The sequence below is a fragment of the Rissa tridactyla genome, chromosome 11, assembly GCF_028500815.1.
Source record: "Rissa tridactyla isolate bRisTri1 chromosome 11, bRisTri1.patW.cur.20221130, whole genome shotgun sequence".
Lineage (NCBI taxonomy): Eukaryota > Metazoa > Chordata > Aves > Charadriiformes > Laridae > Rissa > Rissa tridactyla.
The window spans coordinates 6,591,318-6,615,965 of NC_071476.1; the positions used below are offsets into that span (position 1 = coordinate 6,591,318).

Sequence of the window (24,648 nt, forward strand, 5' to 3'; positions counted from 1 at the left end):
TCTACGAATAAAATTAATGAAAAAATGCTGGTTTTGTCTAATCTCCACTTCCCATCAGCCCAATTAAAAACCCAAGTGAATAAATTGACCTTTTGCAAGTATTCCCAAGCCTTAGAAAGGAAATGTAAATAAATACTTTTAATGCAAGGGCCTGTAAACATACTTGGTTCCTAATTAGTTTGTTATGGTGACAGGCAAGTATTGAACAGCAGAAAATAAAAACCTGAAGGGGAAAGAGCAGGGCAAATACCAAGATACTTTGAGGGTTATTTTTTTGCTTAGAGAAAAAGTTGTCCAAAAGCAAAAGGGAGGGGTTGCTCTTATCCCCAAGCTGTGTTAGCTACCTAAAGCAGAGATTTGTGTCTGTGCATTGTGTCTGTGCGGCAATATAACATTTCAAGTTTATTTCAACAGCATAAGTGAGCATGTAGCTGTGGAGTCTCTTCTCTTTTTTTTTTTTTTTCTTTCTTCTTTTCTTTCCACAGGATATCTTTCCCCACAGAATACTGTTCTCCCATGAGCCACATCCACATCTTTCTCACATGTTTACCTATCTGGGCCCTCCTGACACTTTCTCAGTGAATCCCTAAATGGGGTCAAGAACAAAGCAGTCAGCGCATTTTAGAGGGCGGGAGGTATCAGCACAGGAAGACAGCGTCAAAACAGAGTGCGGTGAATCCTGCAGGTATGTGTGCCTCCCATAACAGTTAGAGGTTAATACATTTTCTCTCTTATTCAAGGTATAAAACCTCTTCGTAGGACAGGGCTCACCCGCCTAACTATTGTGAGTACAGCTCAGGCTGGTGAAGGGAACTTAGCTGCCTGGGGATGTGGAATGAAAGCCCTGCATTAGCTGTCTTTAAAGGTTTCTGAAAGGCATGGTCAGGGATGCTCTTGTAGTGCTGCTAGAGAAGGCACACCAAGCTTTCAGTGTCCCTGATAAAATGGTCAGTGCTTGCGCCCATCATTTCCCTCAGGTGTTTCTAGCAAATAATGTTGTCAGCCAAGTTGATTTCACATATTTGAGACTGAAAGTTAGTGAAAAATCTTCTCTTAATCAATGTCCTCACTTCACCCAGTATTGTGAGGGGGTGGGACAGGAAGAACTTGGGGGCAAATCAACATCCTGCTCAGGGAGGAGCCCTGCACTGCCTCCCACCGTCACCTGTCCAAGCAGAGGGTTTCCTCCAGGCTTAAATTCCAGAGACACGCCAGGTGAGGAGGGATGGTGTTATTTGGTAATTGCAGTGGGATGCGTGATGTGGTTGGGATCTCTGCATCAAGGTGAGGAGGAATGGATGGGGAGAGGAGTTGCAGAGACAGGGAAGGTCATGGGCTTGGAGAGCACTGTGCGGCTGGAGCTGTGTGGGAGGCAGCAGGGTGGGGAGGGTGTGTGGTGTCCGAGGAAGAACAACCTGGTCTATTTGCTCGGGATAGAGTGCAGAAGGTGCACCAGCACTCCCAGGTGCAGTCTGAAGTTGGTATTTTAGTGGCTTTCCTCTGCCAAGCAAGAGAGGGGATTGATTACATTGATTGATTATTTTGCAGTTTGGTTTCATTTCCCCCTACCTCCACTCCCGCCAAACCCATATACACACCTTTCCTCGGCCACCCTCTAAGAGACAAGCTCTCCTAGGGAAGACCGAGAACGATCTCAACCTGGGCACGGCAAACGGGGTGAAGCGGCGCTAACCACTCCCAGCGGAGGGGCGGCACAGCCGGATGAGGCGTGTTGAGGGTGAGAGCCCCCGACGGAGCCCCCCGCCCCGCCGGGCAGCCTGCAGGTAGCCCTGCCCTCTCCAGGAAGGCTCTCGCGTGACTCCTGCTCTGGGGCAGCCCTTGGGAGGGCGCAGGGGCACTCGCCCATCTCCGGCCGGGAAGGGGGCGCGCCAAAAAACCCCACCAAATCCACACCTATAGGAGGACAGCGGCGTGGGAAGAAGGGGAGGGAACACGGGGAGGACAAAGCAACTCACATGCCAACCTCGCAGCAGCCTCTTCCTCCAGGAAGCGAATCCCCGGCGCTCCCGGGCAGCTCTGCCCCAGCGCCGCCGCGGAGGGGATAAGGATGAGACGCCGCCTCGACCGCGCCGGCGGCGGCTGCAGCACCGCGGACAACGCCCGTCCTGTCCGGCCGTGCTGAGCACCGCTGACAGAGACACTTCAGCACCGGGGACAGCGCCCGTGGCAGCCCCATGGCGGGCCGCGCCCGCGCCGCGCCTCTGGAGTGAAGCGGAGCCGGCCCCGACGCGCACATGTAAGCTGCTGCCCCTGCGGGGAGCGGCGGGCAGCCGCGGGGCTCTGCCTCTCCCAGAGCCGAGTCTCCTTTCAGCTCCTCTGAGAAGTGCCCCGGCTCTAATGCCGGTCCCTATTTATGCACTGGGAAGTTTTGTTGGGGTTAGAGGTGTGTCGGTGTGACTTAGTCCCCTGCAAGCCTGAGTATGCGCTGGTGTGAGTGAGGTGGGTGGCTGTGCGTGTAATTGGTTTGGCTTTCTACCCTTGGAATTTGTGTAAACATGCTTGGTCTCAGTGTGCATTGAAGGGCTTGTTGCTCATTACTGACCACATGGTTTGGAGCCACGCTGTTGTCTTCTCTTGTAGCTGGGTGAATTTTTTAAGGGTTTGTTTTTCCTGGAAACAGTGTGGTGAAGGTGAAATGAGGAAAAATAAGAGGTGTATATACGGGATTCTCTATCATGCCTGTTGCAGCTTATCGGGTCTAATGGTTGTCTGGAGTTGTTCTCTCTACGTTTTTTCTTGTCTTGAAATAACTATGAAGTGAGCAATGAAAAGGGTGCAGCACCAGGGAAAAATGAAATACAGCCAGAACCGAGATTACCAGTTCTTTTCAGAGCTTTTTCTTTCTCTTTTTAATAGAACTGTTTGTTGAAAATCAGCGTTACACTGCCCCCTGCTTGCACAATTAGAAATATTTTTCATTGTTCTCGTCAGTAGTAAAAATTTATGAATGAACAGGTATTCCTATGTTGTGTTCTTGGTATGATTTGAGCCTGAGTTTTGAAGTGCTTCAATATTGAGGATGAATTATTCCTAGTTCCCAAAGCGAGATTAAAAAAAAAAAAAAAAAAAAGTAGGACTCATTCTTGTCATGGCAATTCATTTGGTGATCAAACTTGTTAATGAATGGACAATGGGAGACAATGTAAAAATAGTCTTGATTTTGGTATATCTATCTCACATGAGTTCTATGATACCATTGTGACAACAAATCATCTTCACAACCATATATTAAGGGGAAGCAAGAAAGGAAGGAAGGGAAAAAAAAAAACAGTACACATATTCTAAACCAAGAAGAAACTGAATACAAGAACCAAGGTGATTTATAGTCTCTCCTGCTGTAAAAGTCTTGTATCAGTGCATGACATTTCTTTGGAATGGGAAAGAAAATGCTGATGCTTAGTTTATAAGAAGGGGAGGGTGAGACAGCTGAGAAGCAGTGGATGAGTTTTTGTGAAAATTACCTGGTAGAAAGCCAAATTCCGTTTCCTTTTTTTTTCAGACCACTGGGCAGAGCTGCCTCCTTTCTAACAGAGATCAGGGAGGACATGAAAATGTAGATGCTACTAAAGATTTGGTGCTCTGTCCTTAATGTTTCTAGGCTAATGGCCTCAGACCTTTTGCTTCCTGACAAGAAGATAATCAGAGTGTTAGTGCATATCATTCATCAGCATCCTTTAATGACATGCGAGGCCTGTTTTGTCTTCCTCAATGTACCTCATCCTGCCATTTCTGAAAGGGATTTGAAAAGGTGTGGTTTTGCTGACTGCACCTGTACTTCCGCAAGGAGAGAGGCCTGTTTTAAAATTTTGACGTTGAAATATGATTTTCTTTTGTCTATATGAACAGTGGGAATGGTGGGGAGGGGATATTACTTCCTGCAACTGCTTTGTAGAACTACTTTGCAAGTTAATTAATATCTGCCTGAATAGAGCTAGAAAAACCTATTAATTGTCCCTAGATACGTATGCAACTTTTCATGTAGGAGAAGGACCATGTTACTAATAGTACTGAATTACTGTGTTGGACATCCCAAGATTAAATGAAATGGTACTTAAGCATTTCAAAGGACAGAAAGCTTTGGAATAAGCTGTTGTTAATCAAAAGCAACCAACCAAAATCATACTGAATTTGTATACATAGTAAGTCAGCAATACGCGAAAAATGATACTGAAAACTTTCATCTTAAAGGATAACATCTTGACTTAAAGTAAGATTTAGAAGGCTATTTAAGATGTCAGAGCACAAGAGGGTATTAGAGAGCTCTGGTAATATATGCCTATGCAGTATTTGGAGCACTAGAGTACCCTATTGCACATAGTAAAATAAATGTGTGCAGTTTGTGTTGAGTTTGTGCTCCTGACCTGAAGTCTGGAGTCTGCTACAAAATATGTTGCAAATTTTTATTAAAAGATGCAACATCCTACTACTTTTGCTCTAAACATTTTGACTTACTCTTTTGAAAGGATTCATTTCTATATCAATTTGTGTCTGCTTGTAGAACTTAATTTATTTAATTTTAATTCATGTTTATAGCATGTGTTGAAGTTTTCTGTGGTTCAATAGAGGAAAATGGTCCATTCGATGTATAAAAGCTGTGGCAATTCCAAAGAGGCCCCAGGGAGTCTGCAGCCTTTGTGTGCCCTGATTCTTTTCAGAAATATTGGTGTAAGTAGACAGAAAAATAATAAGTAAAGTGTCAATCTGACAGTTTCTGAAGCTCTGCAGGAACCAAGGGTAACGCTTTCAAAAGGGCTTTCAGAAACTTAAATTTTCTTTTCAGCAAGACAGTCAATGTCTCATCAAAGCCTACTCTGATGGTTACTTTAGCCGATGTGGGGCATAGTAATAGTTACTTATCCGAAGTTTCTTCTGTAGTTTCTGGACAAAGGGGCCATTGAAAGGGCACAGAGAGACTCCTGCCAACCTCTCTCCACTAAGTGAAAGCAAACCCAAAGAGTAGTCAGAGACCATAAGTTCTTAAAGCTGCCTTTGTAAATGCCCTGCTCAATTTTTAGGCTTTAAGACCAGTAAAAGTTGACATCAACTGAGAATTCAAGAATTGTTGCAGTACCTTATACCCATTGATTTCAATGCCTATTCAGACTTCAGATGTTTTAAAAACTCAAGCAGATACCATTCAGCCTGTCCTACATGCTTTTAAATTTCTGGTTCAAAGCCATGTGTAAAAACTCCAATTTAGCCTCTTAAGGACTTTGAACATTTTCTCCAAGCCTTAGCTCTAGGTGGTAGCCCTGCCCCTCTGTAGGTTCTTGTGTGGAACTAGAGAGGCAGCAGAAGGTCCTGTGTGGCAGAGTCTGGAGCACTGTGGAACAGAGGATCAAGGAGAAGAGACGTTTGCTGGGGTAAGCTCAATAGGAATCAGGCCAGTTTCCTTCCTGTGTCTACTTTGTCCTACATGTCTGGCACTCAGATCAGCTAAGGGAGTTTCAGCTTCATCGATGTTTTCAGTGACACCACGTTAAGAACAGATCTCATGTTACTCCATGTTCCCTTTTCAGATGTTGAGTGTCTCAGTGCCTAGTACTGTCAGTGCAAGCTGCAAGGACCTACTCTAAGCCACTTTAATTAGAAGCCAAAAGCTCCCAGAGGATGATTTGTTAAGAGCTAAATCACCTTTCAGAAATTGCTATTCTTCTCCACTCACCCCAGGAGTCCAGACATCTTATGGCTCTCTCAGCTGTGTAAAGCTGGATGCGCTTTGCAGCAAGCAGCACTTAGGCCCTGAAATTTTTGGTTTCCTTTTCCCAGAACATTTTCTCCAACAACACTGCATACATTGGCATTCTTTCCTAGAAAAACGCAATATTTAATTGCAGTGCCTGATGAGTTTGATCACTAGCTGTCTCAATAAAATATGCAAATACAGAGTCATTTCGATGCAAAGCACCTTTAAACAAAAATGGTAAGATAAATGCAATCAAGTTTCAATTACTTTTTTTTAAGAGGGCACATTACACACACTCAGTAAATATGATTAGTTCTAAAACTGCCTGCACATAACTGAAAAGCAGAATAAAAAAAGGTGCCAAGTACAGTCGTGGCATTACAGTAAGGTTCGGACTCCAAGATCTTTAGGTACTGCATATAATACTCTTTATGCTACCACTTCTCTATCACAATTCAGTGCTCAGGTCAAACATAATTATAACTTTCTTTTCAGAACAGGAGTTCATAACTGAGTATTTCTCATGAAATTATTCCAAGTTAAAGGTATAATTTTTTATTCATCTCCTGTTCTCTATAAAGATGATAAAGTGCGATAGCTGAGATATTGATCTTCTCTGCTCACGAGCAAGACTGGGGGTCATAATTCATCTGAGGTGAAGCCCTCTCAATTATGGTGTTCTTGCCCTTACCTGCAGGCAGTGATCAACTCTGCGCTGTAGGGGCATCCCTGCAGAACATAGATTGTAAGATAAATGTTTTATAGTAATTATCTTTTCAGAGGGCTGGTATGCTTTTCTGTTTCCTCTTTTTCTGATGCAATTTCTGTTGCTAGAAACAATGTGTGAAGCCACTGCTCTCTCTGAACTGAAGAAAGTGAAATGAAGGTCGTTTTTTTGGCATGTTATTGCATATACAACAAACCGGTAGCAATTAGCTCTAGGCCAAACGCTAACCTCCTTTCTTGCACAAAAACCTTAGAACTGGGCCAATGGTAATATTTTATGTAGTATTATGTTTACTTTGGGTATAATTGTAAGGTTATCTGTCCCACCTATCTGAATTCTCATTTAGAGGTAATGATAGCATATCAGCAGAGAAAAGTTTTCTAAGAAAAAAAGAATTATACTTGGACATCAGGAAAATGTCTAATTCCTCAGTGCTGGAAACGTTCCACATTTCTGGGCTGCTGCCAGTACTGACCATTAAATATAACAACAAATATAAGGTTTCCAAATATCTTACCATACAACATTTTTAGAACGTAAAAAACCATGGTTTCTGAACATTGGAAATGCCCAGTGGAATTCCTCCTGCTTGAAGCAGCTATTGAAATTATCTGCCCTAAAATTTTTAGGCATGTGCAATCCTGCCACACTCATGGGTCATCACTGAGCAGCTACTGGAGGTGGATCAGTTTCCACTTGATCCCAGCAACAGTTGCTTAAGCCATCAGCATCCCATCCTGTCGAGTTGTTTAACATTTTAAGAGGTTTAATTTAACATCCAGGAAATCCAAATACTGCAAATGTGTAAAGTTCTTTCTGGCACTATAAGTCTCATTTAACAAAGTCACAGTTCAGAAGTGTTTATTTGTGTACAGTCCTTACTTGAACTCAGTAAGACTTCAGTGCAGGTGTAAAACGTAGATGCTGTCCCAAATAGCTAAGACATGGGCTTCAGTTTAGATAAGCACTTTTGCATATGGTTAAATACTTAATTTTAAGCACATGTCAGTCCTTTTGGCCTCACTGGGACTGCTTCTGAAATGAAAGCTAACTTCTGGGGACATCGTGTGTGTGTCTGCATGCGTGTGCGTATGTGTTTGCAAAATTTGGACTCCACTAAAATCAATGGAACTTGTACTGTTGACTTCAAAGGGGCCCCAATTTTACCCCAGGCATTTTGCTGCTTAGAGACTTGTGTCTCACTCTTAGTGTTAGACATGCGGATGGTATATTTGTTTAGCTGTTATTGTTTTCTCTTATAGAAACAGTGACTCAGTTTCAGGAATTAATTTATTTAACCATCCCTCCTTCATTATTGTTATGTCCCTCATCTCTCTGTACTTCTTCAACTTTCAACTGTACTGGAAGGGATTAGTTTTAAGATTCATATAGCACTTTACCTCTCAGGGGAGCATGGGATGATATGTTCAGTTTCTTCTGGCTTTTATTAAGTTGCTATACTGATGCACTGAAGCTGAGAGGGAGAGGCTCGCTTTCAACTTTGTATAGGCACAAAATTGCTTTTTTAGGATTTATTTGAATTTTAATGTAGCTGCTAAAAATTTGCTGTAAAATTTGTTTGAAACTCTTCAGTACTAGCTTTCTGGTTTAGACCAGTAGAAAAGTGATGAACTAAAATGATAGATACATATGTACATGTTAGTTCCCTAAGAACAGCTACCTTGAGAATTTCTGTCTCCTGATACGTTAGGTATTTTTCCCACTTTTTTGCTTGATTGCCTTACTCTTTTCTTCTCTTCAAGAACATATTATTGAAGGCAATGTATCTCCTCCACTTTGTCTCCAGCACCTTTCCGTCTTGTCATTCACAACAACTCTTTCAAACTCCAGTAATATTTTTTCAGAGCAGCACATGAACTTTTCATTGACTGAAGGTCAAAACTGACTTGGAGAACAGATGGAGCATGGAAAGATGAACCTTTGCCACCCACTGAGCATTAACACCTGCTTATTTGTTACATCTGCCCACTGCAGCTTAGAGGCTCCTGAAAATTTTACCCAAGTGATTTAGGACTTGCTATTGGACTGAGTGCAAATGCTTTTTGTGAAAGAGGTGTTGTTTTTACCTTTTTACTCAGGCTGCACATTCTGTGGGTTTAGGATGACAATTAACTCCACGTGCTTAGACTCTAAAAGACAGACTATGATTTTGTCGAGATGCTACCGCAATAAAATGAAAATAGAAGAGCAACATCAAGATGACACCGAATGCAAAGTGTGAATATTTCAGAGACAGATAGATTTAGGTTTTCAGTTAATTTCATACAGCGGGGTGTTTACTCCCCCATGAGTTGCACATAGCATAGTTTTCTTTGGGGGTTCCAGAGAAGGTAGAATAAGAACAGTTTGTCTCCATCCCACCAACTCCAAGTGAAGTCATTTCAGCCACATAATCAGTGGGGAAACTAATGACCCTTTCGGATCTGCCCTCTGTTTGTGGTCAGATACCTGTGTTTATGTCTTTCTGCAGGAGCTCTCTGAAAGATGCTTACTGGGGAGCGATGTGACACTAAATCAGGAGTTATCCCTTTGTTTTACAAAACTGGCCCCTGGATTTCAGTGCTTGTATTTAGAGTAGCTGCCAACTGCATTTCAGTGAGAAAATTATACAGTCATTTATTAAACTGCTCTAGAGGAGGAAACAAAAAAAATGGTATTATGTAGCATGAAAAAAACAGTGAATGAATAGGTGATTTGCTTGTACCAGCTGAATTTTAGCAGCATACGCAATATATTTATCCTTGTTACTGTGTGTTTAAAATTAGAAGCATGCTTTTTAACTTTATGGAACATAGTTTATTGACATGGGGAGTCCTGCTAACTTTTTTCAGCTTGCCTTGTGCCCTCAAGGATAAAGCTCAAGAAGAGCAATTGGGAGAACAATTAAGTTGTGGATATCACTCCTAAATACTGTGTAATGAAGTTCTAAACAATGAAAACGGAACACAATGTGCTAAGACTTTTTTTTTTGCTATTTCTCAAGTTAAGAATGTGCTGTGTATCCTTGCTAAAATCCAGAAGGGTGTACAAGTCAGAAGAGAATTGTCTGTTGTTCAGAAAACTAATTTTCTTTATTCCACATGTATCCCAAATAATTTTAAACAAGTGAACCAAATCATAAAAAGCTAGCAAGATCTGATCATAACAGACATTTCTAACCTTATTTCAGGTTATGTGAGATTATGAATCTCCAAGAATATAACCAACTTTCCTTTCCGGTTTTCTGCAGGTTGAGAAACAGCAATTATAAAAACATGCATCGAAGGCACACAACCCTTCGGGAGAAGGGCCGGAGGCAGGCCATCCGGGGCCCTGCCTACATGTTCAATGAGAAAGGCACCAGCCTGACTGCAGAAGAGGAACGCTTTCTCGATTCTGCAGAATATGGCAACATTCCCGTTGTGCGAAAAATGCTGGAGGAATCCAAAACTTTGAACTTTAATTGTGTTGATTATATGGGACAAAATGCCCTACAGTTAGCTGTAGGGAATGAGCATCTGGAAGTGACGGAGCTCCTCCTCAAAAAGGAGAATCTCGCTCGAGTTGGAGATGCACTTTTGTTAGCGATCAGTAAAGGATACGTGCGCATTGTTGAAGCAATATTGAACCATCCAGCCTTTGCACAAGGACAGCGTCTCACACTCAGTCCCCTTGAGCAGGAACTGAGAGATGATGACTTTTATGCCTACGATGAAGATGGTACTCGTTTCTCCCATGACATTACCCCTATCATACTTGCTGCCCACTGCCAGGAGTATGAAATTGTTCACATCTTACTTCTAAAAGGCGCGCGGATTGAAAGGCCGCATGACTATTTTTGCAAGTGCAATGAATGTATTGAGAAGCAGAGGAAAGATTCCTTTAGTCACTCTCGATCGAGAATGAATGCCTACAAAGGATTAGCCAGTGCCGCTTATTTGTCTCTTTCCAGTGAAGACCCTGTCCTTACTGCTTTAGAGCTAAGCAATGAATTGGCCAGACTAGCCAACATTGAAACTGAATTTAAGGTAATTTACCACTGTGCCTTTTTCCTTGGGCTGAATATTCAGGGTACTGTATGTTGCACATGTTTGATCAAGTCTTGGTTTGCCATTGGGGGTTGGGGGAGGAAACAGAAGCTACAGAAACTGGCAGATGCGTTAGCTACATACACGTAGATTCAGATCATTGTGCGTTCTCCAGTTAATAAATATTTGAAACTGAATATTGCATATTATAGCAGAGCCACCCTTACTCAGAGTTTTTATGTTGCACGATGTGATTGCTTAAAATCTCTAGTTTGCAGCAGGAATAAAAATTAGATTATCATCAAAATGGAGATGCATTTTTTGTAAAAAAGGTAAGTCCTTTTAATTAAGCAATCTATTTTAGAGGCAGAGCTCTAGAGGTTGGTTCAATGGATTAAGAATCCAGTACATCTAGTTCTGTTACAATGATAAAAGGTGTAAATTAAGCAATTTTGGTTCTCTGTAAAATAATTTAAAATACATTGCATCTTAATGGTTTAGTACTGCAACTGTACTGCAACATGATTAATTTCATGAAAAAGGAGGGGGAGAATGATCAAGAGATTGCTATGAAGTTTATCATCATGCCAAACATAACAGTGGAACTTGCAGAACTCTCTTACAAGTTAGTCAAGATTTTCATTATCATAATGAGTTTGTAAATGCCCAATATCATTTGCATTATTTTCCTAATTCATTTACATGACATAAATAGCATTGTCTCCATTTCTAAAATAAATTAGTCATGAAAAAACTCATTTTCAGTGGCTCAGTCATCAACATAAGACTCTTTTCTGACTTATGACTATTGTGCAGCTACAGTGACACTGGGGTAATAAAATCACAAATAAAATTTTGTGAGTAAACTGGGGTAGGATGCCTGCCAGGAATCTATTGTTTTTAATTTAGAAAACTATTCAAGTGTTAAAGCATCTATTTCAGGGTTTGTAGCTGTACTCTCTCCAATTTAAAAGTGGCAAGAAGGCACGTTCTCAAGCTGTTGCCTTTGAAACTCTGTAGTAAGTCTCTAACAGGAAAAAATACCCAAACCACTAAGCTCTTTTGGCAATAAAATTAGGGAAAAAAACTTGCAACCTCTTTTTAACTGTGCATATCAGATTTGGAAGGACACAACAGTTTAAAAGGGAGTTTTGACTTGCATGGCGTTCAGTCCTAGTAAAGCAACCTCATTGGGTTGAGTGAATCTGGCTGCTTGAGTGAGATTACTCCAGTGTGAAAGCGCTGTGGGGTCACACCCATAATTAACAACATTAATATCTCATTAATGTTCCAGCTTCTTTTCAGTAGAAAACCACACATTAGTTGGAGCATGAGCCACCTCAGGTATTGCATACCTGTCAGTTAGAAGTGTCTTGCTGCAGAAAAGTAAGCCTATTTCTACCAGAATCCCTCCTTTTGCTCATAGAGCTCCCACCACGGTCTAGACTGGCGCTGGCAAGTACATGAACCCTCCAGGAGCAAACAAGCAATCAAATGTTAAATAGTCTCATGGTGTTTATATCTCCCCAGCATTGGCAAATGGCTGTGGATGAATCAATACAGTAAATCAATACAGGAAAATCGTTAGAAACCCTTTGCCAAATTACTGTATTTTCAGGAAGGCTTTCCAATTTCATTGCCTTATTGTAAGGTTCAGTGCAACATGTATCTACGTATGTTAGTGAAGTACCTCAGAAGTACCCAACTTCAAAGTTGTCATATTCCTTTAGTATATTAATGCTTCCAGAAAAAAGAAACATCTCAATATTATGATGTATCCTCTTGGTAGAAAAAAAATCAGATATATGTATTTATGCAAAAATATTTATTCTTATTAACATAATCAGTGTGATGTGGAATAGGGTATTAATAAAACAGTAGGCTTTTTTCACAGAACAAGAAATTCTGAGAATTTATTTCTAGAAAAGAATGTGGTTATTGAATATGTATTTAAGAAGCCCACAAATGATGAAAATTTATGGAATCAGACAAGCTCCAGAGGACACTTTTTTGTGACCTAAAATAACACTTTCCTAGACTTTTTAATATTTACTGCTAGAGTTCTGTAATTACATTTGGTGCTCAACAGATTTATAAAATTATCACTTGGGATTATTTCAGAGTAGTTAGTTATTTATATGCAATTTTAGCAATACAGTTTTCAGGAGGTACAAAAAGTCCTTGAAAGGGAAGGACTCGAGTAACATTTTAATGAAGTAGGTGGACAAAGAGTAATTAAGGGTTAGATAACCTACCTCTGAAGAAACTCCTAGCATGAACTAATTAAAATATAAATGCAATACCTCTCACCTGCTGCTTGCTGCCCTAAATCTATTACGCAGCAGCGCCATTCAGCACATCAAACTGAGAAGTCAGTACATACACTATGTTTTTAGAGAACACAAAATTTTTTAGGCAAGTTGCATCTTTGTACAGATATGAAAGGTGAAACAAAACAGCCACCTGAACCACCTTAAAGGAGAAAAGTTGCATTAGCTGTGGTTGGCCACAGTTTGGGAGAGACTCCATTGAAGATTACTAGGTGAAAATAATTTTATCAAATCTTTTTTACAGCGGCAGAAGCTTGAGTAGATTGTTCTCACCCTAAATTGCTAAGATACAGTCATACACTGCAGTTCTTACAAAATGTCTTTGCACAAGCATTGCACATCACAAAGTAATACAGGAGTGCTACAAATGTGAAAATGGGAGTCTGGACATATACTAGATCACACCGCTGGCCTGAAGCAGACTTTCTGTTGACTGACCGATAGGTCTTTAATAGCAAGAGTAGATGTTCTGGCTATCAGTCTGGAGTGGATACGCTGCCCTATTGAACTCCTTTCCTGATGTGTTGATTTTGGCTCAAATGCAAGGTCAAGATGGTCAGCTACTATGTGGCTCCCTACATGCTGCAAAGAATACTAACAGTGGAGGCTGGGAGCTGGAAGAAAGAAGGAAGGTGTCAGAGCTGATCAATGCTGATATTTTTATTGGAGTAGATACTCTATTGGAGTAAATCAGTGCTTTTTCACTGAGGTTTAGATGAGACTACAGAAGATGAGGATCTGTCCCAGTATTTAGAACAAATGTATAGTTTGGATCAATGTTGCTGTGACATTATTTCAAAAAGATGTCAGCTTTTCTAATGTTTATTGAAGAGAAGGTTAAAAAAAAGTGGAATGATGTTACATTCACATGGAAGTAATTTGGGTTTTTCCCTTAAATTCTCTAGTGTCAAAGTCTTGCTAAAGTTTTCTTACTAATGGGAGAAAACAAATTGCTTTGAAAGATTTAGTCGATGAGTCTAGAAACAAATAATCTCCCTTCCCCAAAATAAGATGAAAAATATTGAACTGGTTGTTTCTACTGAAAATACTGGCAATGGGATTGCATTAAATGTCCTGGCAATTAGTCTAGAAACTGGGTGGGTAGGAAATCCCTCAGAGGTGGATTCTTGAAATTTCAGAAAAGAGAGAAGTAAATGGCAGTCACTGTGCGTGTTTTCAGGTTTTTATGCAATAATACCCTTCCACAGTGGAGGTAGTTCAAGTTAAGGTTCAACAACCTTAATTCAGTGTTTTGTCGCTTTTGTATATCCCATTTGAGAGCTCAAAATTAAGAACCAGTTCACAACTTTCTTATTCTTTCCCCTTTTTGTTTTGTGTTTAAAAAAAAGAAAAAACCAAACATCCATTGGAGCAAGGGCAATACATATCAGGGGTCTGATATAGTCCACTGGATGAGGCCCTTGGTCTGTATTGCTGTTGGAAAGAGAGAGAAAGAGAAGGGAGCCTTCCTCCCCTTGGCGACTAGAGGGATCCCAGTTCTGCTAGACTGAAGTTATTTGTTTTCTCCCTCAAAACAGCTTCATATTTTAATCAAAGGACTAATGGTTGTTTTCTACCCTACAAATCATATTAAAGTTGCCATATAATTCTGTTTAAATTTTACTTTTGATTTTTAATTGAAATAAACCCCTCAGTTTCCCACACAGTTGTGCCCACTGTCTGCAGAAGCATGGTCACTAATGAAATGCCATCTTGGAATTAAAGCAAATTATAGTTTAATACCTCCCAACCAGTTTGTCTATATTTCATACTGTGTCAAGATATTTTGCAACTTTTAAGTAAAGCTGGGTGTTAAACACAGCTGACTTCAAAAGGAGATGTTGCACATCTGAAGCTACTGGACCATGCTGTGCTTTTACTTAAATTGAAAAAAATCTGTGTACATTCCCATTTCTTTCAAAGTTGGCAGACCTCGTTCCCGAGTTGTAAGGCAAGTAATCCTTCTCTCATCTACCAGTGTATTCTGGGTTTTTTTGCTCATGCAAGAAAGGTTGGTGTCACTTCCAATGTTAATAACACAGCCAGGATTTGTCTGTATGAACTAGTCATCACCCATGAGCCAGACTGATGAGAATTGCTTGCCTCTTTGGTCCAGAGAAATCGATCTTCCCTGTGTCACCTTGGTGTGAAACCATATGCAGATGTCTTCACAGTTACCAGCTGTCCACAGCCAGCTGACTCATTTCCAAGACTGGAATATTAAAAGAACAGTCAACAGAATCATTTTTGTATGTCCAATGAATCCCTTAGGAGATTACATTTCTAGCAAACAGTCTGCAGGAAATGTCCTTGCATCTGTCTTTAACAGCAGTATTAGGCTTAATATTACTAACCCTGTCCTGGACACAGTGAGTGAAACACCGAACAATAGCACTGTTTACTTTTTTTAAAAAGCTGTGACTGTGCACTGCTGTTTCAGGTGAGATCCCACTCTACACCCAGGTCTGTTTTACAGCTTTGCACACTCTTAAATTAGACTACATGCTTGTCAGGAAATGTCCTTGTGATGGAGACAATCAGCCAATTCATTCCATTTAGCAATCCAGACAGACTAAATTATAGAATCGCAAAGGAGGCTATCAAAAAATGCCACCAACCATAAGTGGCAAATAAGATCTCATCTCCTGTTGATTAAAATGTTACTGAAGGCATGATCAAAACCAACACCTGGAAGGCATATGGTGTGTGGTCTCTGTTTATCGGTCCTACCAACATTGTCAGTTCATTTACTAAAGCATAAAATGTTTTATTTCTAAATTATATGCCTCTTGCTTTCACTTTTCTTTTAACTGCTGTTCTTTCCCTAAAACATGTTGGGAACCAAAAGCAGACTATAGCTGTGAGCCCGCTCTTCTGTGCTGGTGAGCATCATGTCCAGGCTCAGCTGGCTGATGGACTGCAAGTGGCTGCTGCGCTATTTGTGGGGAATGATGGCTTGTGTGGCAGCAAGTCAACTGTGTAGATGCCTACAGAGATATGCCTGCTAGGAACAGCTTGTTGTTTCAATGGGGCTGCAATAATGTAAAACAGCTGAAGCTCAAGTCCCTAAATTCTTGTGATGCTGAAAGAGTGGCAAAAGAGCCCTGGAGGCTCAATGACTTCTATCTGTTAAGGATGATCTGTCATTGCTCCAGCACAGCTCTTGCTCCAGTAAGTCAACCCCACTTTTTTTTCTACCTAAATATAAATTAACTTCACAGGGTGTGCTTGGCCTAAAGTTTTTAACAGAAATGATCTTGTAAATTTTCTCAGTGTTTCTGGCTTTATCTCTGCAAATGAGAAATGGGGAAATCATTCACTTTGAGGATGATACCGTACTCCTGTTCCAAAGTAATGAGCACTGGCATACCTGGCTATGTCTTGAAGAGAAGTTGCAGCTTTTTAGGGTTTGTGGCTCTGCAGCCTTGAAGGTGACCTCCTAACCTCTCATTTCTTAGGCCATCTGCAAATCATGGGCATTGCTGAGGATAAATACATCAGAGATTGTTAAACTTTCCCCATATTGGTTGCTAACCTTGGTGAAATTTTATTTAGTGAAAGAAGTCTAACCACTCAAACACAAAATAAATAATTTGTTGGGGTTTTTTTTAAAAATTGTAAGAAAAGAAGAAGGGATGATAATAAATCTGAAGAAGATAAGATATAAAAATTACGTGAAGGCCTAAGAAAACTTGGAAAGATGAGCTGACTGCAGAAGTTGAGCTCTGTGGTCTTTACCAGGAAATATTTTGGCATGAAAAATACATGCTCCATGGAGTTAAAAAATACATTATTAGACTATTGCTTTTGGAAATGAGTGATAATAAAAATAGGAAAGGGCAGAAAACATTGGGAAGCAAAATAGCAGGCAGGGGAAATATTTTGTGAGAATGGAGGACAGCAGTGAACTTGAAAAGAGAAAAATTCTTGAAAGCTATCAGGCTGTGAACCACTAAGACTGTACTAGGAAACTCTGCTTCCTACCAAACTGAACAAACTGAGGCTTGTTTGCTCTCAGGACTGACTGATTGGAGATAACCCCTGAAACTCATCTCCCATTAAAAAAAGAGATTGTCGCGGGAACCTCTCTAATTAGCCTCATGAACACTCTTGTAAATCAATCACTTAATTTTTCCACTCTGACCCATTCTTCCTTGAGTGATCCTTTTATCCTTTCATAATCTCTTGCCTCAGCATGCTCTCTGGCAGACATCTCCTGATATGTTTGGGAACAACTTTTATGAGTCATATTTATTATTTCAGCAAGGTGCTCTTTGAGGCTTTAGTGTTTTTATCTGGCCTTACTTTAGGTTGTCATTTCTTTTTCCAGAATTTCCGTTCTTTTCTATTTATTTCTTCCAGACAGGACGTGTGTTTTGTAAATAGATGTCTTTTTACTTGTGCAACTTCCCCTTTTTCTGCTGTTTCACCTTGCTGGGTTTTAGGAAGAGAAGACAGAAGGGAACTGCAGAAACCTGGCCTGGTAGGCAGAATATATTCACTCCCTTTTACTACTGTTTATATTTTCTCCTGCATGAGTATCATCAATCTTACCTAATTCCTCTTTTGAAAATTAAGCATCGCCATTATACTAGATTTGAATATACGAATGATCGCTATTCCGAAGTGATCATCTCTTGCACCAGGTCCTGTATACATCAGTGAAGAAACTGCTGTTTCTCCTCCTGTGTGTTTTCTGACAACCAGTCCAAAAAGCAGCTGCTTGGGAGTGAAAACCTCCTCTTCCCATTGCATCCCTTTCCTCTGCTACCTCTTGTGATTCTCATTGCTAAATTTCTAATTGAGAGCAGAGGCCACTGGGTTATTCAGCTTTATCCCAAATTAATGCCTGATGACACTAAGCTTTGATGTGGCTGGGCCAGAACATCCCCTTCAGACCCTTTTTGTGTTGCAATTTATGTTCTAATTAGCTTGTACTCTGCTTCTCCTCTTGGATCTACTCTACTTCAGCACCTTGGGCTTTTCTAAGGGAGATCCCTGCTGACTTTGAAGCCATCTTGGACTCAAAGTCAAGGGGATGACTCACTTTTTGATTATTTTTTTTTTTATGTAAATACGCATGATACCTGAGAAAGAACAAAAATTTATACATTGCTAAATACATTTACACTGCTAGTGCACTTCTGTAGAAATAATGAAAACTGCTGTTTCTAAAGCTACGCTAGTAATCTATAATATTTTTTTCAAGTTTTTTGGAAATTAACTTTCTCAGGTCAGTCTTTAATGAGAACATTGTGTGGTTCAGGTTTTTTTTAGCCTTAAAAAAGAACTGCTTGTTCTTTTTTTTTCCCCTCTCACCTAAAAGTTACTTTTCTCTACTGCCTCAAAAACACATGCATTTAAAAGCTACGATTCTTTTTCCAATTTTCACTCATGCAAAGCAAACGCATAAGCAGGTACAACCAATTACCGAACTCATAATACAGGAAAGAACCAATTTTAACTTTTTGTTGGAACAAATCTGGTAGTAAAATAAGAGAGGAAATTAAAAATGATCATGGAAAAACACGGGAGAAGGAGAATATATTTGAGCCTTGTAGTGAAATTTGTGTTTGGCTTACTGTACATGAAGAACCTGAAGAACTCATTCCCCATGCTGTTCTTTTGCGGAGACAAATCCACTAATAATAGATGCTACATTGGGTTTGTCTCTAGAGCTAAATTATTTACTTGCAGATATGTTTTGGATGGATGTGTAGCAGAGACTGTGAAAAACAGATGTAGAGAACCCTCCTGACCTTAAAAAAACACCCAAATTTGTGACTCTTTTATTGTTCTCTTTAAATATTTATAAATTAAGAAATATCTTCTATATTTTGAGAGCTGTTATTGCAAGTGCTCTTTCTATGTCTGTTCTGTGATTAAATCATTTTCTGCCTGGCACATCGCCCAAGCAAAATGGTTTTGAAATGTTGCATGAGAAGAAAATCTCCAAAGCTTTTCAGAGTGGTTTAGAACCGATGCCAAAGCTGTGATGCCTGGAGCTATCTTGGAAAAAATGTATTTGTATCTGTGAATGTGAAGGTATGTTAACATCTGTCTATGTCTATTCACAGTAAAACAGAGTAGTAGATGCTGTGGTTCATAGTGAAGGGTATAACTCAGCCATTTACAACCCACATCTGCACCTGGAAAAAATAAGACCATTATTCATGAAAGTTGTAACTCTAGCGACAGACTGAGTAGTCGCATAAAATTGGATCCTGGCCACTGCCTACAAGGTCATTTAACCTACTTTATGGATGATTCGGTGACATTGTTGTTAAAATCTCCCAGCTGACTTTGGTCAAAAAGGAAAAGAAGAAGAAAACCTCTTTAAAAGTTGACAAAATACTTTCTGCAGGAAAATATTCACTTCACTTCCCCAGTGAACAAGCCCATGCCTCTCTTTTGAAAGAGTTGGGGGGGAACGATTCTCTCAACATATCAAATCAGACACAACGCATCAGTGTAAGAAAATCTAGTGTTTTAATTAATGTTTAAAAGGTTTTGTTTCCTTAAGAAAATTGCTTGGAGGAAACTTTTGGCATTTGGAGATGGCAAAGCAGAAGCAACCCTGGAAATATTTGAATCTCCCAGAGAGCACAGCTGGGATGCTTTTGCTTCACTTGGTGCTACTACAAGTGAGACTTTTGGCAATGCCAGTTTGCACACCGTCAGCACAACCATTATTACCCTTTACAGCTCCTTGGGAAGTAATTTCTAGTCCTGCTTAGTTAAGTATGAACAACATTGCGACTGCAGCACCTACAGCTTACAGTTTCCAGTTTGATTTCACATAACAGCCCCAATACTAGAGCAGGATTCCAGTTTTGGTGAGCAACAGCCATGATCATAAAAATATAAAATAACATGGAATCCCCTTATAATCATTAATGGGAGACAACAGGAAGATTCATGACCTGGGTGGGAAGGGGAGAGCAATGGAAATGGTTCACATAACAAAGCAGCACAGCAGCTGTCTTCCCACTGTCATCATTTCAGAAGCATTTTCATGAAGATAAATTTTAAGCTGAACAGTGCGATATTTTAGCCAGGTAGAGAGAGATGTGCAAAATCTGGAACCAGTTGGAATTGAGCGTCTTTCAGTTGCTTTAAGGTCATTTTGCTTCTGGGATTTCAGTGTTTCCTTACAAATAAGCAGCCCACCCTCTGTCAAGAGTGTATTTCTTTCAAGCTGAAAAATTCCTATTAACGGGCACAATTTAAGGGACCTGAAGGGTAGGAGTTGGTAAGGGTGGTGAGCAGAGTTAACTCCCTTACACATAAATAATGCTGTGAGGAATCTGTAGCAAAAGGGGGGAAAACTCAGAAATATTAGTGTATTTGTTCCCCCCCTGCCAGAAACATCTGATATTAAATTTCTGAATCTGAAACTTCAAAACTCTGGTAACTGGGTTGCACTGGGGCTGTCATTGTGTTTTCTCTCTGCATAAATGGCTGGTGACTTTTGTTTGTCTTCCTCTTGTGGTCTGCTGTGGTGATTATATTGAGTCCAGATTTTCCATATAGTTCTTAAATCCTGGGTATGATGGAGGAAGTTAGAAATTATTTTTTTGCTATGTAAAGTGACTTTTATAATCCATTCTGAACTGCCAAGGCTTAGTGGCAACTAATTTTACTGAGCCATCATTTTCAGGAAATACTTTTTTATGTGTGACATCTTACATAGAGTAACATGGAGCATATAGAATATATTTAGAAGACAGGGATTTAGAGTTGAGACATCTTTTCATCCTTCTTGGATCTGAACTTTTGATAGTGAATACAAGGGGAGAGTCATTTACCTTTGATACAGACAATCTCTTGTAGTCAGTCAAGCATAATAAAGCTTGTAACATGTTAACATGGAATAGAAAATGTCTTGACTAAGCAGAAGGAAAAACAGCTGACATTTTGAGATAATTTGTTGTGTCTGAAGGAATACGTATGAGGGCAAGGTTAAATACAGGGTTATATTAAGTTAAAGTTAATGTGAAATAAAAGCAAGTGAAATAAGGTTAAATTGAATTAATATAGTGCCCATGTGTGTTGTAGAGTCATAGACGCTACACACAGCTGAGTAAAGGTCAGTAGTTATCTGGTGTGAAGATGTAAGTGGCATTTAACTGGCTTTTGGGAGCCCTTCTAGTGAAAGTGATGCTGTGATACCTGTTCCTCATCCTGTTTCTGCTTCTCAGAGATGAGGAGTTAAGAAAGTTGTTTGGTTTGAGAGATGACTTTGATTTTAGGAATGAAGATGGTTTGCCTGCATTGTATTTAGTCCTTTGCGTGCAAGCACTACTCCTCTACAGCAGCTTTTTGAGTACAGAGGCTTAGAAGGATGAACATAACAGCTATAACGACTGTCACAAACCCAGCCGACAGGCAACAAATGGTTTAGAAATACTTTCAAAATGTACTTAAACATAAAAACTTCAGCTTACCACAGTGTCATTTATTTCACCTTCTGTATTTTATAACAGCTTTAACATGGAAGAAAAACCCCAGTAGGTGGCAAAATTATGGCTCATTTGACCATCATATCATTTTAGGATTTCGTGAAACCATGTTTTCATCCTCACCCTTTGAAAGAAATACATAAAGTGAAGCTGGTGGACTAACCGGTGTGTCTGATCTGAGGCTGACCATTGCTCATAGGTTCCTCCCTTGGTACAAATGAGAAATAACAGACGGCATCTTAGATTAAGAGAGCCATCACAGGAGACTAATCAATCAGCTGTTGATTTACTAGTAAGTAGGTAGGATTTATGTTCTACCACAACCTTTCCCAATGATCTCGGCTATTCCACAGAAATTTACCTTTGTCTCTCCAGTCTCTAAGCAAAATACAAGGGAGACAAACTCCTCTGTGCTGCCTCTCTGTGCTCTGCCGGCTGCCCAGCCCAGGTGCCAGGGGACTTTCTGTTCGTGCAGGCAGATGGCGGCTGCTGTGGCAGAGCCGAACCACCCGGGACTGCGCTCAGCCATGGCCCTCGCTGCCGCTCCGGAGAGGAGCAGCTCGCGTTTCTCTGCCAGGTTTGCTGCCAGCTGTTCGTAGCACTGTGATAAATAGGGGGAATGATTTGGCCGGTTGCCTGTGTTTAGTTAAGAGTGGCAGAGTGTTTTCCTTTCTTACCCACTGAGCGTGCAAGACAAAATGAGTCCTGGTATTCAGACTGGTGCACCTACTCGATGGTCATGCAGAGAGGGCTCCTGCCACCTGCAGCTGGCTGTTTTGAAAGGAAAGACAAGTTGGCCTTGTCCATCCTAGTCACTGGGTCCTCTGCAGTGAGTACAGAGCTTGTATGACTTTGAGCTTGTCCTTACTAGCACACTTGCCATTCATCTTAGAGCATTTTCTCAGAGCACTTTTACTGGTATAAAATTACTTAGTAATACAACCACCCTTCCTCCTCCCCCTGGGACCAAGAGGGGGCATACTTTGGAGAGCCAAAGACAAAGACTTTTTTCACCAAGATGGAATCAAATTATTGGTGAGGATAACCGATGGAAAATGATGCTATCACTATTGCCATATCAGTCCAATACAATATTGGTAAGCTTTGTGTTTTATTGGTAACACCAAATGCCCAAGCATTCAGCTAATACCAGCACTGGTTTTTAGGGAATAGTTAGGAGCGGGGTGGTTTATTATGAGCAAGATGACTGGTTTCCAAAGACTGCTGCTCATTATTCATGTTAGGCAAGGATATCCACTGGAACTACAAATGAACATAATTAGGACTATTTCTCTGAATAGAATAATAATACTAGATCAGCAGATGGGAGAATGGAGTCAGGTACATTTATCCAAGGCACTGTAGGGAATTAGTATCATATTAATGAATGTAAACGAAGTAACACGTTCTGAGGATCTCAAGTCCAACATTAAAGAGGATGCAGATGGGAAGTGATTTAGTTTATCCCTCATTGTGTTGTTAATTGTTGTTATTGTAGATAATTATAATGAACCCATCCTCACTGCCTCTAGGCAGACTATCCACTGGATTGTGGATAAACAGGAATGGTATACAAACAATTTTACATTGCCACAAAATGGTGCTAGGTACTTTAGTGTCTATGCTTTTTTGGCATTTACATCATCAAAAATTGCAGTTTCCTGAATTATAATTTCTTGCAGGCAATTTTACACCGGTCCACGTGGAAATTGCTCATTGCCAAGTGTGTCATTTCATTGTCACTGTCCAAGCCTCAGGATCTGTACTCATTTCAGAACAGAAAAAAGTAATTATACACTTCTTATGTTCATATTTCTGCTTAAGAGAGTGCTGCAGCATCACTTCTAAATCTGCTCTTCTTAGAGAGAGGATGATGTCCATATGGTCAAGAGTCCTCAGTGCCAGGACTCTACACCTGGGGCCACGTTTTTCCGAAGTGCTCAGTTGCTATTCGGGTGCTGTGGGGACCAGAATTTCATCCACTCTGATGCTTGTGACTAGTTTTCCAAGGAGCTGCTGTTGCTGGATGTTGGTAACTGTGGTAGTTGGCTGTTTGAGATCTGGAAGACATATGGTTATCTGAGTTATCCATGTAGTTGCATCATGGCTCTCGGTTAAGCCAGGATTCATTGCAGGCTGGATTTAGGGGGAGTCTTTCTCCTGATATGCAGGTGCAGTCTGTAGCGAAAATTCCCATGAGAGATGGAACTCACAGTGCCTTAGAACATATAAATGTGTTCCTTAAGCAAGCTGAAAGTGCCAAATTTAGCTCAGCTTAGAGGGTAAACGTAGCTGTGTTAAGCAAACAATTGCTTTAAATTTAAATCCATTAACTTCTCCCTGTTTTTCAGGAAACATAGAGGCTTCAAGCAGCTGAGCTGAAAAGAGCTTGGGATGCAGCTAATGCATTTAGCACAAGGAAACTATTTGTTCAGTCTCAAGCTGTATAGGAAATGTGGATCTTCCCTAGTGGAGTTTGTGACAGACAAATCAGGAATGTAACAAAAATGCAAAAATGCCAGAGAGAAAAAGTATGGGTGGCACGTGAAATGAGGAGCTTGGCCCAGAGGTAATTTTTGTGCTTTGACACATCTGGCACATCAGAGCTGCAGATTTGCTGCCCCTTGTCTAGTGCGAAAGTGCTCTGTTGAAAACAGAAGAGGTGACAAACAAAAGAAGTTAACCCCAACGTGGCATTGGACTCCTGCCCTTGTGAAATGCATCTGGGGGTAAAAGAGAAATTCTTTCTGCGTGATGATAAAAGTAACGTTGAGATAAAGATTCCTCTAAAGCAATGGGCATTTTTAAAAATAAGAAAAGCCATTTTTCAGTGTCATGTTCTCACACAAGGAGCAATCAAGTATTTGAAAATAATGGAAAGTGATTGGGAATCTGGGACTGCATCATCCTGAGCTTGCTTTTGCCGCTGACGCTAACAGATCCTTAACTCTTCTTCACTAAGAGAATTAGCGGAGTATTATTTTTAATTGAGCAGTTTGCATTTAATAAAGAGAAGCAATTGACAAGACACAGGGAGACAAACCCTCTTCTTCACTGAATGTGTGTTTTCCCTGCATTTTGCATGCCAAAGCACTTAGTTAATACCTCTGTATAGCCTGTCCTGTTTATTTGACATTCAGGGACTCGATAGTTTATCTTCTGAAAACAGGTGTTTCAGCATAAACATTCAAATGAGCTGGGAAAATCTGCAAGAAGTTAAAAAAACCACCTTTTAAGTAGTGGAAGAATCAAAAACATGTGGCTTATTTTTGACGTGGGTTTGAAAACCATCTGAGACAATATGAAAGGGAAGTACATCAAGCATCAAATGCCATCTTATGCTGAAAAGCTGCTATGCCAACCTTGAGATTTTAAATACTCTAATTTTAAAAAA

The 24,648-nt window shown here is 40.3% G+C and overlaps 1 protein-coding gene across 1 annotated transcript in view; it reads left to right on the top strand.

Moving 5' to 3' along the window:
• Positions 1-590: 590 nt before the first annotated feature.
• The window catches only part of TRPC7 (transient receptor potential cation channel subfamily C member 7), an 81,735-nt gene continuing 57,677 nt past the window's right edge, over positions 591-24,648 (top strand). Inside the window, exons 1-2 of the mRNA XM_054217604.1 lie at positions 591-685; positions 9,685-10,462. Of these exons, the coding sequence (XP_054073579.1) occupies positions 591-685; positions 9,685-10,462 (873 nt within the window). The remainder of the gene's footprint in view (positions 686-9,684; positions 10,463-24,648) is intronic.